Genomic DNA, 20199 nt, shown 5'->3' on the forward strand with positions numbered 1-20199 from the left:
CCGTGGGACACCGTGGGACACCGTGGAATGTGTGCGTTTTAGTCTTAATTAATCATAAGATAGATACCTATGTTATGTGCTTTGTAAGCTCATTCTGTACGAAGATACTCATCTAGCTTGGAACGAAAAATAGAAATCTCGTCTCTCTTGATCCCCTCGCTTACCACACTGGAAACATTGTTCCCGCGATTTATCGGCTAACGGTCAGATCTATCAAACTATACCGTGACGTACTCGCTCGCGCGTATTCCGGGTACGTGCGGGTCAACGTGCACTGGCCAACTCTTTGGATTCGTAAGTCGCCCTAAGGACACCTCTGTCTTGGTGACTGCTCCATGACTGCTCGACGTTTGCATCGCGTCACGGGAGTTGTCGTCGCGCCGGTGATGATTATGATTCTCTTGGGGATTCAGTCGTCGATCTGCAGTCCTGTCCGATTGGTACTTCGGTACTCGGTCAGGGACCTGCAATTTCACGTCCTCCGTAATCCTGCTCGGTCCCGCGAGGGTGGGCCCCACTGTTCAGTTGAGGCCACGCCTTCGTAATCCTGTTCAGCGGCCCCTCTCCGGGTTCCACTTGTTCAGTTGGAGTGTGTTAAGTTGCCGGCCAATGTGCTGGATCGACGGCTGGATCACCAGTGGATCACTAGCATCATCGGTCGGCGCCATCGACCGTGACTCGTGTAAGTTTCAAACGGCGAAACAGAAATGGAGTTACGGTCAATTCTTAGGCTTTCCGCTGATCCTTAGGGTTATCCGGTGCACGGGGGTATGTCGCGTAGGTTTGTTAGTTCGTTCGTTAGCTTCATTTTCTTTCATTCGTTCCAAGTTAGATAAATGTGTCTTTGATACCGAATGCTGCCAATAGGGATGCCAATTATTGTACAATATTTGTACTGATCTATGTAATCGTTGTGTGGGAGATTTGTGTTTTGCGTTATGTATGTTTTGTTCTACGTTTGTAAAGATTCATGTAAGTGCTGCGTTGGAGATATGTGTTTCGCAGTTAGACTACGAAACAACTATTTCTTTACGCAGGCCCATGGTCAAGTAGAGTTGGAACTCGACATTCTGCCAATGGCTTGAATGTCGAGATCGATGTGTAATGTTAAATAACCCATGGGCGGGTCTCTTGCGTAGTCACCTCCACGTGGTGAGACCTGGTAATTGGCATCGTTTTCCCAAAATTAATCAGTTGATTAATCTTTGAAAAACGATACCAAGCTAAGAACTACGCACCAGTCCGGTTTGGACCTCCAAATGCCGCGAACAGAATTTTGGATGATCCAGACTGGACTGCTTCGTAGGTCACCGTTGGACCACGTTGGACACCGTTGGACACCGTTGGACACCGTGGGACACCGTGGGACACCGTGGGACACCGTGGGACACCGTGGGACACCGTGGGACACCGTGGGACACCGTGGAATGTGTGCGTTTTAGTCTTAATTAATCATAAGATAGATACCTATGTTATGTGCTTTGTAAGCTCATTCTGTACGAAGATACTCATCTAGCTTGGAACGAAAAATAGAAATCTCGTCTCTCTTGATCCCCTCGCTTACCACACTGGAAACATTGTTCCCGCGATTTATCGGCTAACGGTCAGATCTATCAAACTATACCGTGACGTACTCGCTCGCGCGTATTCCGGGTACGTGCGGGTCAACGTGCACTGGCCAACTCTTTGGATTCGTAAGTCGCCCTAAGGACACCTCTGTCTTGGTGACTGCTCCATGACTGCTCGACGTTTGCATCGCGTCACGGGAGTTGTCGTCGCGCCGGTGATGATTATGATTCTCTTGGGGATTCAGTCGTCGATCTGCAGTCCTGTCCGATTGGTACTTCGGTACTCGGTCAGGGACCTGCAATTTCACGTCCTCCGTAATCCTGCTCGGTCCCGCGAGGGTGGGCCCCACTGTTCAGTTGAGGCCACGCCTTCGTAATCCTGTTCAGCGGCCCCTCTCCGGGTTCCACTTGTTCAGTTGGAGTGTGTTAAGTTGCCGGCCAATGTGCTGGATCGACGGCTGGATCACCAGTGGATCACTAGCATCATCGGTCGGCGCCATCGACCGTGACTCGTGTAAGTTTCAAACGGCGAAACAGAAATGGAGTTACGGTCAATTCTTAGGCTTTCCGCTGATCCTTAGGGTTATCCGGTGCACGGGGGTATGTCGCGTAGGTTTGTTAGTTCGTTCGTTAGCTTCATTTTCTTTCATTCGTTCCAAGTTAGATAAATGTGTCTTTGATACCGAATGCTGCCAATAGGGATGCCAATTATTGTACAATATTTGTACTGATCTATGTAATCGTTGTGTGGGAGATTTGTGTTTTGCGTTATGTATGTTTTGTTCTACGTTTGTAAAGATTCATGTAAGTGCTGCGTTGGAGATATGTGTTTCGCAGTTAGACTACGAAACAACTATTTCTTTACGCAGGCCCATGGTCAAGTAGAGTTGGAACTCGACATTCTGCCAATGGCTTGAATGTCGAGATCGATGTGTAATGTTAAATAACCCATGGGCGGGTCTCTTGCGTAGTCACCTCCACGTGGTGAGACCTGGTAATTGGCATCGTTTTCCCAAAATTAATCAGTTGATTAATCTTTGAAAAACGATACCAAGCTAAGAACTACGCACCAGTCCGGTTTGGACCTCCAAATGCCGCGAACAGAATTTTGGATGATCCAGACTGGACTGCTTCGTAGGTCACCGTTGGACCACGTTGGACACCGTTGGACACCGTGGGACACCGTGGGACACCGTTGGACACCGTGGGACACCGTGGGACACCGTGGGACACCGTGGAATGTGTGCGTTTTAGTCTTAATTAATCATAAGATAGATACCTATGTTATGTGCTTTGTAAGCTCATTCTGTACGAAGATACTCATCTAGCTTGGAACGAAAAATAGAAATCTCGTCTCTCTTGATCCCCTCGCTTACCACACTGGAAACATTGTTCCCGCGATTTATCGGCTAACGGTCAGATCTATCAAACTATACCGTGACGTACTCGCTCGCGCGTATTCCGGGTACGTGCGGGTCAACGTGCACTGGCCAACTCTTTGGATTCGTAAGTCGCCCTAAGGACACCTCTGTCTTGGTGACTGCTCCATGACTGCTCGACGTTTGCATCGCGTCACGGGAGTTGTCGTCGCGCCGGTGATGATTATGATTCTCTTGGGGATTCAGTCGTCGATCTGCAGTCCTGTCCGATTGGTACTTCGGTACTCGGTCAGGGACCTGCAATTTCACGTCCTCCGTAATCCTGCTCGGTCCCGCGAGGGTGGGCCCCACTGTTCAGTTGAGGCCACGCCTTCGTAATCCTGTTCAGCGGCCCCTCTCCGGGTTCCACTTGTTCAGTTGGAGTGTGTTAAGTTGCCGGCCAATGTGCTGGATCGACGGCTGGATCACCAGTGGATCACTAGCATCATCGGTCGGCGCCATCGACCGTGACTCGTGTAAGTTTCAAACGGCGAAACAGAAATGGAGTTACGGTCAATTCTTAGGCTTTCCGCTGATCCTTAGGGTTATCCGGTGCACGGGGGTATGTCGCGTAGGTTTGTTAGTTCGTTCGTTAGCTTCATTTTCTTTCATTCGTTCCAAGTTAGATAAATGTGTCTTTGATACCGAATGCTGCCAATAGGGATGCCAATTATTGTACAATATTTGTACTGATCTATGTAATCGTTGTGTGGGAGATTTGTGTTTTGCGTTATGTATGTTTTGTTCTACGTTTGTAAAGATTCATGTAAGTGCTGCGTTGGAGATATGTGTTTCGCAGTTAGACTACGAAACAACTATTTCTTTACGCAGGCCCATGGTCAAGTAGAGTTGGAACTCGACATTCTGCCAATGGCTTGAATGTCGAGATCGATGTGTAATGTTAAATAACCCATGGGCGGGTCTCTTGCGTAGTCACCTCCACGTGGTGAGACCTGGTAATTGGCATCGGTTTCCCAAAATTAATCAGTTGATTAATCTTTGAAAAACGATACCAAGCTAAGAACTACGCACCAGTCCGGTTTGGAACTCCAAATGCCGCGAACAGAATTTTGTACGATCCAGACTGGACTGCAGCGTGGGACACCGTTGGGCAACGTTGGTCGCAGTTGGACACACCGTTGGAATAGTTGTAACCGCGCGCAATGCGGTTGTAGAGTCAGTGTTTGCTACGCGATAGTTTCTTTTCAATATTTTAAGATCACTATAGTTTTGATTAAATTCGATCGAGTAATCACTCGCGAAAGTAATAAAATTTTATCAAAGAAATTTGTTACGCGATATTAGAGTCCTTGTTCGTCGATCATAATTTATGCGGTCGCGGTAACGTAGTCTTTTATTTTTCTTTTCTTATATATTTATTTTTTTGAATATTTATTTTCGGTATTAGAGTCAGTGCCTCCCTCAAGAGGATAAAGCCTCTCCAGGAGCTCAAGAATGTAAGTAGTTTTATATAATGTATTTCAATTTGTTCTATTTATTATATTTTGTTTGAAATATTGTTAATTATAAAATAAAAATGATTGATATATTAGAAAGTTGTAAATGTCCTTTTTAATTGAAATAAAGTTGTAAAGTCTTAACGTTAAAGTATAATGAAACTGTCTAATACTCATTAAAAATCACTGAATGTTTTATTCTCAAACTTTTATATTAGAGTTCCAATTTACATACGTGTTCGAGTTTACTCTTTATTAAAGTGCTAAAGTTCCAAGTTTGTATTATTTATTAATAATATTAATGATATCTTATGTTTTGTTATAGATATATCACTGCTTCAACTTCTTCATCTTCTTTGGGAATGTTCTAACAGTGGCTGAAAAGCCAAGAATGTAAGTATTTTTGCATATCGAAAAGCAAAGCCGAAAATGCAGTTCTTTATTGTTGATTTTCGTTTTATTTCCGCTTCTAGAATCACATCTTAAATTTCCTGAACACCCTGTATATAGGAACAAATTATTGAAAATATCGATTTCTACAACATACCTAAAAATCATCGAGATTGGAGTGTAGTTAGCTTTTCTACAGTTCAACACGAGCCAATTTTATTTCATTGGAAAACGATACTATTTTTAAACCGTTTCCTACTTCCCGCGCTTTTATTATTCTTACGAATAATATTTATTAATCCCTGAAAAAGCAAATGAAATAGCACTGGAGCCACGTTAAAAATACCATTTGATATAGCTCAATATAACATTATGTAAAATTGTTGATGTGAAAGTTGAAAATGATTGCTGTGGCTGAATCGAATCTCTTTCAATCAACTACGCGTGTATAGTTACAAATTTGAATCAAGTCTAGTCTTTACCGCGCTAAATGTTCCTTGTTACGTAGGGCTAGTTGGAAGTCAAACGTTGGCAGCAGTGCTATTTTACTATGTATGGTCGATAGCAGTTCTCAAGTTTCTAGTAGCGGCACGTGGTTATCGCGCTACTGCTGCTAGTATGATTTAATACATTTCTAATATATTTTCTTTTTTATTCTTTACGATATGCTTCGAAAGATATTGCTTCTTATGAACCACTATTATCGTTGTTGTGCCACCATTATTGTGTAACTGGATCATTGGACTTGCTGTTAGTGAACATGTGACAAAGGTAAATCAGTATACTATTACACAATACATGTAGAAGGATTACACAAAATATTTGTGCAACATTATATTTTATACCACTTACATAGCGATCAATTTAGAACAAAAATTACATTTTGTATTATAAAAATGTATCATTATTTATAATTATATGTTATTATTAGAATGATACGTATATTATCTGACGAAGAAACACTATTAGGAAATAAAGATATAAAGATCCTTCTAGCTAGTGTATATACGTTAATAAAATGTCTCATTAAAGACAAATGTTGCATCAATTCTATACGTCATTATCGGAAGATTTCTTTGTCAATTTATGTTATTAAATTTAATTGTTTTACACCATGGTGACGAAAGGAAGCTCAAGGCTTTGTACAATATTTCTTCTGTTAAATTTTTCTTTATCGTCTTGCTCTTACAGTTTTATGAAATTTGAAAAAATCGAAGTATTCGTAGTATTATGGTAAATTGTTCTCTTCTGTAGTGAATTATTTTAATTTCCTAGTCGTACACATTGCTTTTGGCTTTCCGATTTGCACAATTGGCTACTATCAGTTACCAAACTCAAAACCACCAGGAGACCAAAGTGTTCGCGTAAAAGAATTTTCGCGCGAACTTTCACATAATAGAACAGTAACTTCACACGTAGAAAACAAAATGAAAAAGACAATATTTTTCAATCCTCTTCTTTTTTTATCGACGAAATTTTTTTGCCAGCTAAATCGCATAATTTCTTCGATACAATTAGCTTTATGGTATTTGCATTTTGCCTCGAAATGAGATGGTACATTTTCGTTATTGCTGTGGATAAGATAACTTTGTCGATAAAATGTGCTCGACTATTATAATTTTTATCGAATTGCTGAAATTAGTATCACTCTGTTGCGTTAGACAGAAATTTCATATTACAAGGCTACATATAATAATTTGCACTCAATTCTATAATAATAATGTTCATTTTCTAATTTTTCTCTACCATTTAATGCAGCGAAAATTTATCCTATACTGTCTTCAGTGTTTCGTTTTTCATGCTCCACCAGATATTGCCCTACCAAATTATCGCAGTCTTCTAAACTCAATTTTTTATGAATTTTAATTACATCATCGTTCGTAATCAAGCCTATAATTAGTAGAAATCCTATAGAAGCAAACATGTAAACGCTTGTTATGTTTAAATATAGCACTGTAATAGGAAATATGTTGTTCATATGATAGAAGATCCACATAACGGGTGTTCATATAATGCAGGTTCTACTGCATCTATCACTTACATAAATATTTTTTACGACTAAAAAATACGTAGATCATTTTATTTATCTCCTTCAATAATTTTTCTCTTACGTAAGTATTGATTTGGCAACCAAGTGATTGTCATTAGGCGGTATTAACAGAATCCGCAATCACTTAGTTGCCAACCCAATAGTATATTTCGTTTATGTGATCGCTAATCAACTGTGTACATATTAAGCAACAGGAAAAGTTTTGTTATATTATGAATCTGGCTTGGTACGAATAGGTTGAAAAATTGCTTAAAATTTTGAAAAATCAGGATTAATTTCCAGATAAACTACCTATCTATATCAAATCAGTGACCACTTTTAGTTATCGAGAACGTTGCTTTCTCATTCTTAATTATAAACCGCAATAAGCTGCGGTAACCGATAACAGTTAACTAAATAGTAACTTCCGAGTGTTGAAATACGCGAGTTGTGAAATCGTCGTGAACGCAAAAACAAGTACACGTCAACGACCGGTCAAGACGTTTCCTTCTTTTCTCTAACATCCATCGTCTTTCTCCATAACCTTCTTCGTCGATATTGTCGGTAAAAAAGGAACTCGACTAGTAGACGAAGCACTAACAAATACACAATTCGGTTGGTGGTCGAATAACGTAGATTTTTTAATACGGTTTGATACGGTACATTATAAGACTATATTAATTAATATAAAAGAACTGTCGGTACCACTACCAGAGACTTTTTGTACAATAGCACTTCTTAAACTATTTCTGTGGGCTTTGTATATATCATTTTTTTGCGAAACAAATGCTTATTTTTATCATTGACAAATATAGATGTCCCGTAAGACGGGGGGTCATTGAGGGGGGAGCTCCTCTAACGGATTATCGCTCAAAGGTTAGAGTTTAGTAGATCAAAAAAATGATACATATACAATGATAAGGACAGTGGTTATTTAACCGAAACAGAATACTATTTCTTGATAGTGTATGACGTGAAACGAGACACAGAATTCAATTGCCTATCGATAGTGGGAAATTGGGAAGACGATGGTTCGTTAATATCGATTGTGTGTGATACTTTAATTTTTCTAAAATGATTTTCACATTACTTTGAACAATCGTGTTAAAATTATAAGATCATGTTTGTTTAGGATTATATTAAATAAAAATATATTTTTCGACACGTTTAAAATTATCTATAGATATTCAGGTAACCAATCAGGTGTCCCAAAAGTCGATTCTGTAAGTATAAACTAGATATAAATGAAATTGGAATAGAATAATGAAATCTTCTAATACGACTTATATTTTAATATCAACCCTCAGCTCTCGAGAACTTCTTCGCCTATCGAACAAATCGAGACGATTTGCCGTAATATTTGTCGTATTCCTTACAGCTAACTTAAAATAATTTCACATACAAATTAACATATAAAACTATTGTATTTTAATATTTTATGTATGTTTACATTTCAAATACTATCTTCGTCACCGTTTCTCTATCGTCAAGTATTCTATACGAGACATTACTAGATGTAATTTCGTCGTTTAATAACGAAAAATCAAATTCGTCTTGACCTGAGCTTTTATTGTCGCATTCTACGCTTACAGGGTTCAACAAATTTGAAAATATTCCTATTGCCATCGACTACCTAACTTAAACTGACGCCGAAGACACAGCACGATCCGTGAACGCGGTCTATTTTGAGATAATAAAATCTTATTAGCCAATTGAAGTCAATCATTCTACACTTCGTAAGATTATATATGAAAAGTTTAGTAACCCATTGAACCTATTACATTGGCACCAATACTTCGAATTCCAAAGGAATCAAACCTAAACAAACATGGTCACGCGCTCGAATCACTGCGTGAAACGAACCAATGGGTCCTCCCCAGTACGAAGGTTTAAGCTGTGGTTAATTTAGGTTAATACTAAGTTAATAATAGTAATCTCTGTTTGAAGCGTCGAACATTGAATATTTGATCGGGGCAAAATTGTTTGAGATATATGTTTGAAAATAATTTTAATTCGGATAAACTTGAAAATTTATAGAAAACACGTATTGCCTCATCCAACTTGGTTTCAAAATTAAAATAATTATTACGCCGTTGAATTTCTTTTATGTAGAATCTTACCGGAAATTTTCTTTTTCTCTTTTAATACAATTTTATGGTTTGTTAAATGTTTTAATAAGGAAACTGGATGATATTCGTTGCAGAGAGGGTCGATGTTTACAAAGAGTGGGGGACACCGTTTTTACTTATCTTTGCAGTTTTTATGCCATCTCGGTGCAAGAAATCGGGATCTCGACGTAGAGTTCTAAGCATAAGCGATACCAAGCTGCAAGAAAGTCAGAATGATCACGTGAAATGGTTCAATTGGCGGGCTTGTCTTTGACACCGAACGTCATTCTAAATTAAACAATAATCATGAGCAGTGAGGTAAATAAATCAATTATACTTCTATTTCTTTATCATTTCCTCTCTGTTCCCATTACTTATATTTATTATTGGCTTTCTTCCTTATTTTAAGGCAATTTAAAATAACTTACGCTATTAAATATTCCATTGTAATAATTATTTTTAATCCCTGAGAGAATGAATGAATTATTGTTCTTAAATTGTGGGATTAATATCTTGAATTACTGTTCTATTTATCCATTATTAAATTAAATTACGATATTTTCAAATCGCACCATGTCATTATGATCTTTTATTTATTTTCTTAATACAATTTGAAGAAATACTAATTTAATTAGATACAATTATTTCATTCAATATAAAATTGAATAATCGATAATTGCATTTAATTAAATAATTTAATTAAATCATGTAAGTCAAACAGTCCATTAATTTTTGTATAATTCCTATGTAATTTCGAGATAACAGTATCACAGTGAAAACAAAGAGAATATTTCCTAATTGTAATATTTTTCAGACCACACTTTACCGAATTTTTTCTATGGAATTTCCACAATCACTACTTTAATCCTTCCATCAAAATTAACGAATGACAAATGAACTTTTTTCATCGACGAAAATCCAGAAGATTATGATGAATATTGCAGATAAAAAATGTCTTTTTTCTTAGTTGAACTTCAACGAGAATACAATATCCAGCCAAAAATGGAGAAAATACTTCCGATGGATGGAGAAAGTGTCGGTGGAGCCAACGATGTGGCTGTACATGATGGCATTCATGATCACTTCTGTCGTGGAACAAGCTTTTTTCGTCTACAAAGCGTGTCGAGTCGATCACGGTTATTCAGAAGAAATTTGCGCTAATCTGAAGGATAACGCGACGATAAACACCAAAGTACAGGTATGTATAATACATGTACTGTGTAATCTAAAAAGGTCGGGAAGATTAAGAGCAGGAATGTATCTTAAAACCCATCTCGCTCAAATAATTAAAGATTTAAGATTCGTTGCGTTGATAGAGTGCGAGAGAAAGAAAGCAACGATGACGATATATTTTACAAGATCTTTGAACGATATATTTGTCGTAATACTTAAGATAAGAATATAAGCACTTCAGAAGAACAAACATTTTTCACACTGTAAGATAAATATGACGATGTTGTAAGAACCGAATTTTTTAATCGAAATATGTTAATTGTTTTTTTCAATGGTATCAGGATTGCAAAATTGAGTACTGTTTAATCTTATATATATAAAATTCTGACAAAATGGAAAAATTCATGATAAAATATAATATGATGTTGAATATTAAATATAATAGTAAATGATATTAATAAAAGATAGAATATTTTAGTATATTGGGCATTCCATAATTTATAAGCCAAACATGAGTATAATCAAGCAAAATTTAACAAATTCTCTATTATACTGTTAAATATTTTTACACACTACATCTATATAAAAATTCCAATCCAGATATATTGTTAATTTTTAATATTATATATAAGAGGGGATATGTGAATGGAATCTTGACAAGTGGGTGGGAGGTAGAAATATATAGGCAGAGACCCAAGCGCATTATATACTTTGAATATATTGATGAAGTTTGACTTTTAAGGCTTGGGACACACTATATATATTTTTCTAAAATATAATATGAATATTTTCAGGTAACAGTGTCAAGTTTCCATCAATGGAATAACATAGCAGGCCATGTGGTGCCTATAATACTAGCTCTATTTTTTGGGAACTGGAGCGATCGACGTGGTCGAAAACTGCCGCTAATTATTGGGCTACTAGGAAAGTTCATCTATTCTTTTATGGTTGTAATTAATTCCATGATGGATACATGGGATCTAAATACTATAGTATATACAGCGAGTCTTCCTATGGGCATGTTAGGAGGAGATGTCGCTATTTTTGGTTCCTGTTTTGCATATATATCAGACATATCATCCGTTCAGCAAAGAACTCTAAGGATTACCATTTTAGATGTGGTTTACCTCAGCACTATGCCTACTGGTAAATAAAATTCTATATTTTACTTAGTTTTGAAAAGTATAATGATTTTGAAGATTTATATATTAACAAATGAATTGTGGATGTTTATGTAAATTTATATGTTTATGAAGATATGAAAAGAGACAAGACTTAAATATTATAACTTAAATATTATAAGTTTTGAGAGAAGAGAACTTGTAGATGATGAACATGCACAATTTATTAATAAAAAACGAAAAATTAATGATCATAAAAGTATTAAATATATATTAGAAAAAAGAGAGGAAATGTAAATAATACATTTTTTTATTACAGGTGTGGCTCTGGGCTCTTATCTTTACTCAAATGTTGTCAAATCATCCTATACCATAATGTTCAGTATAAACTCCACTTTACTAGCTTTAGCCATTTTGTACTCACTGGTTAGACTAAAGTGGCAAACACTGCCTCAGCAACAGTCACTGGCAGGTACTAATTTGTTAACTGACTACTTTGATAAGAAACACGTGATGGCAACTGTGAGGACAATGACCAAGAACAGGCCAAATCATGGAAAGCTTCACCTGTGGCTTCTTCTGGTCATCATGATGCTATATACTTTCCAAAGAGACGAGAAACCTATGAGTTTCTTGTATACTCAATTAAAATTCAAGTGGGACGTGAGAAAATTTAGCAATTTCAGAACATTCCAATCAGCTACCTTTGTGATAGGTCAGTTACAATAAGATTTGTTTTCTTTGAAAAATTTATGACGAATATCGTATAGAAAGCTGTATAGGAAATTATCACACTGTCAATTATTTGAAAAATTGAAATGTGGTAAAGCTACAATTATTTTTAAAAGAATTGAAATTAAAGTCAATTTGAAGAAAGATTTATTGTAATTCAGAAAACTTATTCTCACTTTTATGAAAAGATATATGTAGTTTATGTACCTTTTTCCTTCATAGGAACAAGTTTTGAGCCTTATTACCAATTAGCAATTTCTTTTTACAAATTTTTATAAGAATTTATATTCTTATATAAAAATATCCTTATATATGAAATGCGAAAAATTTGCGAGAAGCTTATAGTTGATTATAGAGTCTAAAAATTATTGTAACCATCATAATTTGTCTGAAGGAAGCTAAACATCAAGTCAGACAAATATTTTCCATGTTGTTTCATATCAGTGAAAGTTGACATTCTCCATTAGAATACTTTCACTGGCTGAAAGAGTGGTTTTCTCTGTGAGAAACGGTTATTGAATAATCACGACACTGAAATGCATTGGCGTAACTTTATCTTTATTTCAGCGATGCTAATCGGCGTGCCAGTAATGAGCAAACTGATGGGAATTAGAGATACTGTTATGGTAGCCATTGGCGCTATTGCTCATGCTTCTGGAAGAGTAATATTCGTCTTAGCCGAGATACCAGAATTATTCTATGTTGGTAATAAGAAACTACAATTATTCATTAACATAATCATCAAGTACAACTAAAAATAGTTATCACTTTTTTAAATATTTTTATTGATTTTCTATTTCTATATTTTTTAAAATAAATTAAGATTTTGGAAATTATATTCGAGAATAACCGTACGATAAACATATTTTATAATTTTAGGTGCTGCTGTAGCTGCTCTTGGACCAATCGTGGCACCAGTCTTGAGGTCAATGACCTCAAAACTAGTTCCTGTGGACGAACGAGGTACTTAAATTGTGATATCTTTTCGCAAAATTGAGAATCAGTTTTTTTATATAATAATTTCCCTTGATTATAATTTTGAATATAATCATAACTTTGAACAATTTTAATTTTTTAAATAATTGATTGTATGATAACTTCGGATTATCAATTTCATTTTAATATTTCCTATTAACAATTTTCATGGCAATTCACAGGGAAGGTATTTGCAATTTTATCAGTTTGTGATAATGCAGTGCCTTTGTTCAGTGGCATATTATATTCCCAGCTATATAATGCAACCATAGACTCAGCACCTGGCTCAATTTATTGGCTGACCTTTGTCACTCAAGTGTCCATTTTAATTCTTATTCTGTGAGTATAAAAAATTCATAAGATGAAAATATAAAGCATTTTATCAGACTAACACGTATATTATATATTCACTTTAATTATGTTTCAGAATAATTCAGTTTTCTATGAAGAATAGAACACATTTAGAACACATAGAATATATAGATAATGAAACTGACTGTTCATTTATACCTTCTACTATGAGTCGAAACACAAGTAGATGATCTTCAAATGAAAATATATGCGATTAAATCTTAGACAAATCTAATTTTAATTTTCTTTTTATTTTGTAAGATATATGTTTGATTAATAGGCTGCTGATTTTTAATAGAATATAGTCAAAGATATGTAGGATACAAAGAGATATTTGTAAAATAATAGCAGAACAAATTTTCTTATATTTGATACAAACATATGGTGTGTACTGATGATCTGTATACTAACCATGATCTGTATAGTTTTTTTTATTGTAAATTTCCATTTTATATAAATATCCGCCGTCTAATGATTAATATTGTATTATTAAACCCCTATGAGTCACAAATTTTGTATAGAATAAGTTCTTCAGATTTCATTGATGCAAACCATAAGACCTATATTTCATTAGCTGTGTTTATAAAAATGTGAATATGTTTAAGTATCTGTAGTGCAATGATTAATATTTTATTACTAGATATCTATAGTCCATACATCACAAATTACATGTATAAAAGAAGAAAACTTTAATTAATGCAAAAACTCCTAATTCACCATGTTGAGAAATTTCCTTAGATTTTTAATATACAATATCATATTTATCATATGTTAATATATTATATATTTTATATAAATTATATTTATATAAAAATGTTCTAATTCAAATGTGTTGTTTTTCCCTCACAAATTAATCCCTAGTGACGCGAATTGACCATGTTGGAAAATTTCTTTAGATTGTTATTATACGATTGTTAAATATATAATCGTTAATTTTATTTGTACAAAAGATATTAAAAGTTACAATGTGTTGTGTTTGCTTCGCAAATTAATTGGTCTAGTGACGCGAATTAATTGGAATTATATACTTTTCTTTCTTTGTTAGTCTGACGAGACTTATTAACATAAACATGCATCATACTGTTTTAGTATTCAAATCAATGACTAATGGCAAAAAGGAATGTGCACTTTGATCAACTAATATTTACATTTCATTTCGATCTTTACATTCGTTTTTTTGTCCTCATCTGAGAATAATCCACCATCTGGTGAATGCAAAATCATGCTGTGTTTAACTTTCGATTAGTTAATTACTATTCATCAGGTGTCCACACCAAACGTGTCAAGGATGTAGGATCATTGTTTATCATCTTAAGTTTTCGACAAATGGTGGCAATAGAAAATCAACAAAAGCCACATTTTTGTTATTCCCTGCTTTATCTAAAATATTTCTGGTAAATATTTTTTAATTCGAAACATAAAAATTTCCAAATTATTATACATTTGAAAATCTCAAAAATTACATATTTTTAATCCAATCCTTCGTAAATATCTTTCGCTTCAGAATTAATAACCGATATCTACAAACATTTATTTTAGATTAAACCAAACATCTATGTATTAAAATTAGTGTATCATGCACCTTAATTAATTAGAATTAAAAATTAATATGTATAAAAAAATTGCACCGCCACTTCTACGATATTAAATAACTTATATCTCAAAAAGAAATTTAATAAGACTTACTTAGCCCACCAAAATCCAAAAAATTCTAGTCCTACTAACAAAGGAATATTTTACATTGTAGTAAATATTCAGCATCAGAAATCCGTACAAAACGTTAGGTGCGAACAATGAGCTAAAATTAACGTTCCACCGTCGAACTATGTAATTTGAGACATATTAGGGGAGATAAAGGTCTCGCGTCAGACACAAAAGCAGTATCAAATTAAGGATTGTTTCTTCCAATAGCCCCAAACCGATCAAAATAGTAACAATGAACAATAAATGATTTTCCATATAAATCCTGGAAATTTATGATCCTATATCTTTTGAAGAATTTTAGCGATTTCTTTGTTAAAATATTTAGAATATACGGATAAAATGTTTGTTGTATTTTATTTCTAAACAATTTTCAGTTTCTAAGTTATGAATTTTAGGCGACAGTAGTTCTAACATTAATACTGTATAATTTCAATAAACACGTTTCCAACACGTAGACGTATGGTTGGTTGAAATTATAAATTTTAGTTTATTTATCATGTATAGCTTATGAATTTTAATCATTGGTAACTCTACCACATACAAACGGTTAAATTTCCTGAAAGCGTGTCTTCAGAAACCTAATAAATGAAAGAGCATGTACGAATAAGAATTAGCAGGCGCGTATGTGACACGCGGCTATGAAAACGGGAATTCCTTGTTTTGTTCATACGGGTAGTATTGCCATGTGGCAGACCTCTGACCCAGATTAACAACCACCTCTCAAAAACTCTCCGGTATAAAAGGTCTGCAGCTTCTGCAATCATCGCCTGTTCATACTTAAACACGAACTGAAGAGCAACTTGTGAAATTTATTTAAAAAAGAAAAAAATTTGTTCAAGATATCCATCAGAAGATTTTCAGCTGATTTCTACAATGGTAATATACCACTCCCAGACATTTGTTTATTTTTTGTATGAAGAAACATAGAATATTGCTAATTAGAAAGAATTATAAAAAGCTTCCCAAAAGTATTTTTCGGAAATTCTGAAAAAATTAAATGAATTTTCCATGTTCAATAACTCTAAGAAATTGCAATTATTTCTAGATTTCAACGAGAAGACTCATCATTATCTTCATTGCAACTCTAGCTATGTTTGCGGCCTTAATAAATGCAAAACCAGCAACGGTCCGCCCAGCAGGCGCCATAACAGCGTATCCTATACCACAGCGACCACCATACGCACCAAATCCATGGGTTTATCCAAAACCCACGGTCGAACCAATTCATCAATGAAAATCATTAAGTTGGAAGATCTAGGTGGAAGAAGAAATATGTAGCAAGGAAAAAATATTTAGTAAGTTGTTGGAATTCCTTTCCATAATTACCAGACTGTGGCTTTTTATGAAAATTCGCATCTTTATAAACGTAATGAAACAAATTTCACACAATCTAAATAATACTTCGTTTCATTTACTGAATATTACAATAAGTATTATATTTTTAATATTTTTTTGCATTCTCGTAATTTTACATTTCCTATAGATATGAATAAAAATCTGCATTTTAATAAGTACCATATGAATTCAATAAAAGTCAATAGCCAGTTGGCTAGAGGAAGATTGTAAATGAAACGTGTTAACGCACTGTAAACTGTAAGTCATTCATGAGTTAACCATGGTCAGGTACAATTACTAACCAGACCACATGTGTTATATATGAAGAGCAAATGAAATAAAAGAAGAGAGAGAGAGAGCAACTTCTCGGGTACGTGTAATAATATCGGGTGTCCAATTCGTCAGTCATTGCTTTGTAAAAAGTATTACAGACTATTGAAAACAATCAAGCGATACACAATTTTATTTGGTTTGCGTTTGGTTATATATAGAAGTATAAATTGTATAATGTATACAGAATGTTATGTAACTGCAAATAATTTATAATCCAGTAAAATCCAAACAACAAAATGTATAATAAAAATTGACTCACACAGTTCAAAAAAACAATGTACAAAATTATAACAAAAACTTATTCAATTTACAAGAAAACAATTATTAGTATTTAACGCGTTAATTTTTCTACAATCCCATTTTCCTAATATAATTACATATTCGTGTCATTCCAAAAAGTTACTTTCTACTCTTGCGCGAAACGCTATCGATAACTAAAACGCATTATCAATTTCGAGAAAGTCTCTAACAGTTTCCAAACAATGAAGATACGAATATTGTCGTAAAAATAAAGACTTACCTTTCGATGAACTGCTCCTTTGTTCTTCATTTCAAACGTACCGAAGGTGTTGTAAAAAGATGCTGCTAATGATGGCTTCTACTCCTCGCTGATTCTTTAGCCATCTTGAAAATGACAAACGTTTGATAATTATACAGGGTGTTCAGAAAAAAACATTCAATATTCAAATATATGGCATATATGACACACTATACTGAGCAAGAAAACTTTCGTAAAATTTTCGAGATGGTTCGCCACTTTATAAAATGTCAAGGGTATATAGAAATGAAAAGAGGACATGTAGGACACTTTCTATAAATATAGTAGTAAGTAATCAGTAGTAAGTCAATTATGCTGCTAAGATAAAAAATACTCATATCTCGGAAATGGTTAAATTTTCGTCCTATGTTTGCTAAAGTATTTTTACTCAGTATGGTATTTTCTATGTATCATATAAATATTAGACGGATTCTTCGAATGTATATTTCCTTCAGCTTTCTGTGTAATAATTTATGAATCAATGACATTGATATATTTAAAAAATATTCGATCGATCTTATTAATTGAAATTTATAAAGAAATTTACAAAGAAATATATTCTCTTTATTTTCCATTTCCTTTTTCCTACCTTTTACGTCCATAGATCATTCCAGATTATATTAATATGGAAACCGTTGATCGTTCAAAACGCTAATCTACTTTTCGTCACATTTTCGTAAAACGAAATAAAAAAAACGCAATAAAAAGGAAAAAAAAATTAAAGAATTACCTGTAAAACTGAAAACACGAGAAGAACATCAATTTTCTACATGAATTTGCACTAATTTACCAGCACTTTTTACATAAATCACAGAATCGTTATAATCACATATTAGAAATGGCCGATTACTTCGAATTCTCTATTGCACTAAAAAGAATCGCGAAAGAATGTTCTCCAGCGGAAGTAAAACCACCAACATAAACAACCAATCACAAACAAGCTTTTTAAAAAAGACAATAGGGATTGGTAGATACTAACCAAGTCATTACTTTATGCAAGAAACAATACAGATATAAAATGAAAATAAGAAAAGGAATAAAAAAAATTCCTGGTTTAGAAATCTAGATATGATTGACAGATTATTTTAAGATAGAGAGAAGTAAATATAAAAGGCTCAATTTTGAGAAAATACATTGTTTGTATGAACAATTGACTATTGCAGTGTCCCCTCCCTGTGGGGAGAATAATGTGGCAGTTCGAGGGAGCTTGCCAGTTCTGCTCATTCGAGATTATCGTTACGTTTAATTAACAATGTTAAGATCGTGCTGTCACATTTTCGTGAATTTTTTAAGAAAATCGCGGCTGAAGTACAGTGATCCTGACTGAAATCAGGTAAGTTTATTAAACAAACGATTTTTATAATAGGAGTCATATAAATTTCAGTATAAATTAGAGATTTAATTTTCGAGATCTTGGCTTTCGATCGATAAAATGTTTGAGAAAATTTACGACAGTTAGATTTAGATCATTTTCTCATTAGTCTTACCGGATTTTTCAAAATTTTAATTTAAATTGATATAATATTGCATATTTTCGTATTTGTTATGAAATAAGCGGGATAATAATAATTTTTACGTGGATTTTGTAAGATAATCGCGGTTTAAGTCCAGTGATTCTGACTAAAATCATGTGAGTTTATTAAATAAATGATTCTTCATGTAGAATAGGTATAAATTTTGGAATAAATTAGTGGATTTTTAATAGAAACATTGATTTTCGTGACTTTAGCTTTCGAATGGGTAGATGTACCAGAACTCTCAATATTCAGTAAGAAACAAGAAATTTAATATGAAATTTCGTATATTACAAGCAAATTTGCACGAACAATGGTCTTTTATAATGTTAGAGTTCCATGGGAAGCATCGAGGCAGAAAATTAATTTTCTATTTGTAAAAGGAACAATCTTTTTGTGATAAAAGTATTTTCATTCTCAATTTTACATATTGTTTTTACTAAAAATTTAGTATATTTTATTTTTACATTATTTTCACATTATTTCCAAATTGTAAATTATTAGAATTTTTGTTTCATTTCTTTAACGCTTGAAATTTAATATTAAATTTTTTCTGTTATAGGAAAACTTGCGTCGATTATCGCTTGCAGCTATATCATCAAAGAGCTTGAAGAGAACGCGCGACAACGATATCGACAAGGTAAGTGGTGTTACCTTTCAATTTCTTCTGTATGTGCAGCTTTTGTGAAAATTCAACTGGAAAAATGTGATATTTTTTCAAACTTTTTCCACCGTCAAGTTCATTAAAAATTTAGTGCGCGGCGATGATTCGTTTTTACCTTAGTGAACTTCCTTTGTGTGTATTGATATAGGTTTATGGACATACTTCTAGCTAGTGCAATTTTTTGTAGCGAAACTTTTCCATTGATATGGTAAAAAATTTTTCTTCTCGCTCCTTGCTATCTACTGTTATTAATAATCTTTATTAACAAATTTCATTCACGCGCATTCTGTATATGCTTATTTATCTATTATTTCTAAAATAAACAAAGTAGAAAATGATTTCATTTAAAAGAAAGAGTTGTATGTAAGTCTACTTACGAATTCATTCCTATATTATGAAATATCAGCAATTTAATACCAATCCTTGTGTGTTACAGGAAAATTTGTTCGATCATCGTCTTCTACATAGCAAATCAACGGCAGAAGGTAATGCGGAAATCAACGAAAGGTAAGTGGCGACGATGTTTTCTTAACATTGTTTTTCAATATTTTGTACTCAAATGCTCCCATAAGCCCTCCTTGAATAATTAGAAAAAAACGATTAATGTATATAACAATACGTATATTAACGTTAAAAGTTGCTATTTATTTTTTATTTTTCTCGCTGTTTTCCTTCGTTGAAAGTTCTACATTATTTGAAGAAAAATTTGCATAAAAAAATAAACGTATATCTTTAAGTTTAAAATCTCCAGTTTACAATTGTAAAGAATCTGAGATATATTATTATATA

The 20199-nt window shown here is 33.9% G+C and overlaps 1 protein-coding gene and 1 long non-coding RNA gene across 7 annotated transcripts; both read left to right on the forward strand.

Annotated features, from left to right (window-relative positions):
• The first annotated feature begins 3981 nt into the window (after positions 1-3981).
• Positions 3982-13801, forward strand: LOC126925762 (thymic stromal cotransporter homolog). 6 transcript variants are annotated; one of them, XM_050741702.1, is made up of 11 exons: positions 3982-4443; positions 4769-4836; positions 5511-5604; positions 9066-9288; positions 9938-10168; positions 10938-11289; positions 11584-11979; positions 12564-12701; positions 12876-12959; positions 13154-13310; positions 13399-13801. In XM_050741702.1, exons 4-11 carry the CDS (start codon positions 9277-9279, stop codon positions 13511-13513), a joined length of 1485 nt encoding a protein of 494 aa, XP_050597659.1. In that variant the 5' UTR covers positions 3982-4443; positions 4769-4836; positions 5511-5604; positions 9066-9276; the 3' UTR covers positions 13514-13801. The 6 variants fall into 6 exon arrangements, with proteins under 6 accessions (XP_050597659.1, XP_050597660.1, XP_050597664.1 ...); XM_050741703.1 differs by lacking the exon at positions 5511-5604; XM_050741706.1 differs by lacking the exons at positions 3982-4443; positions 4769-4836; positions 5511-5604 and adding exons at positions 7937-8085; positions 8455-8771.
• Positions 13802-15772: 1971 nt separating this feature from the next.
• LOC126925820 (uncharacterized) lies at positions 15773-17024 on the forward strand. Its single transcript, XR_007714109.1, has 3 exons — positions 15773-15902; positions 16072-16321; positions 16510-17024. It is a non-coding gene; the product is annotated as an uncharacterized LOC126925820 (long non-coding RNA).
• Positions 17025-20199: the final 3175 nt, after the last annotated feature.

This window comes from Bombus affinis, chromosome 16 (assembly GCF_024516045.1).
Source record: "Bombus affinis isolate iyBomAffi1 chromosome 16, iyBomAffi1.2, whole genome shotgun sequence".
In the NCBI taxonomy this organism is placed as follows: Eukaryota; Metazoa; Arthropoda; class Insecta; order Hymenoptera; family Apidae; genus Bombus; species Bombus affinis.

Excerpts from the sequence above, each read along its gene's own strand:
- LOC126925762 (XM_050741702.1), top strand. Across the intron at positions 11,290-11,583 it reads CCTCAGCACTATGCCTACTG|GTGTGGCTCTGGGCTCTTAT; the intron begins GTAAATAAAATT and ends TTTTTATTACAG. Across the intron at positions 13,311-13,398 it reads TCCATTTTAATTCTTATTCT|AATAATTCAGTTTTCTATGA; the intron begins GTGAGTATAAAA and ends ATTATGTTTCAG.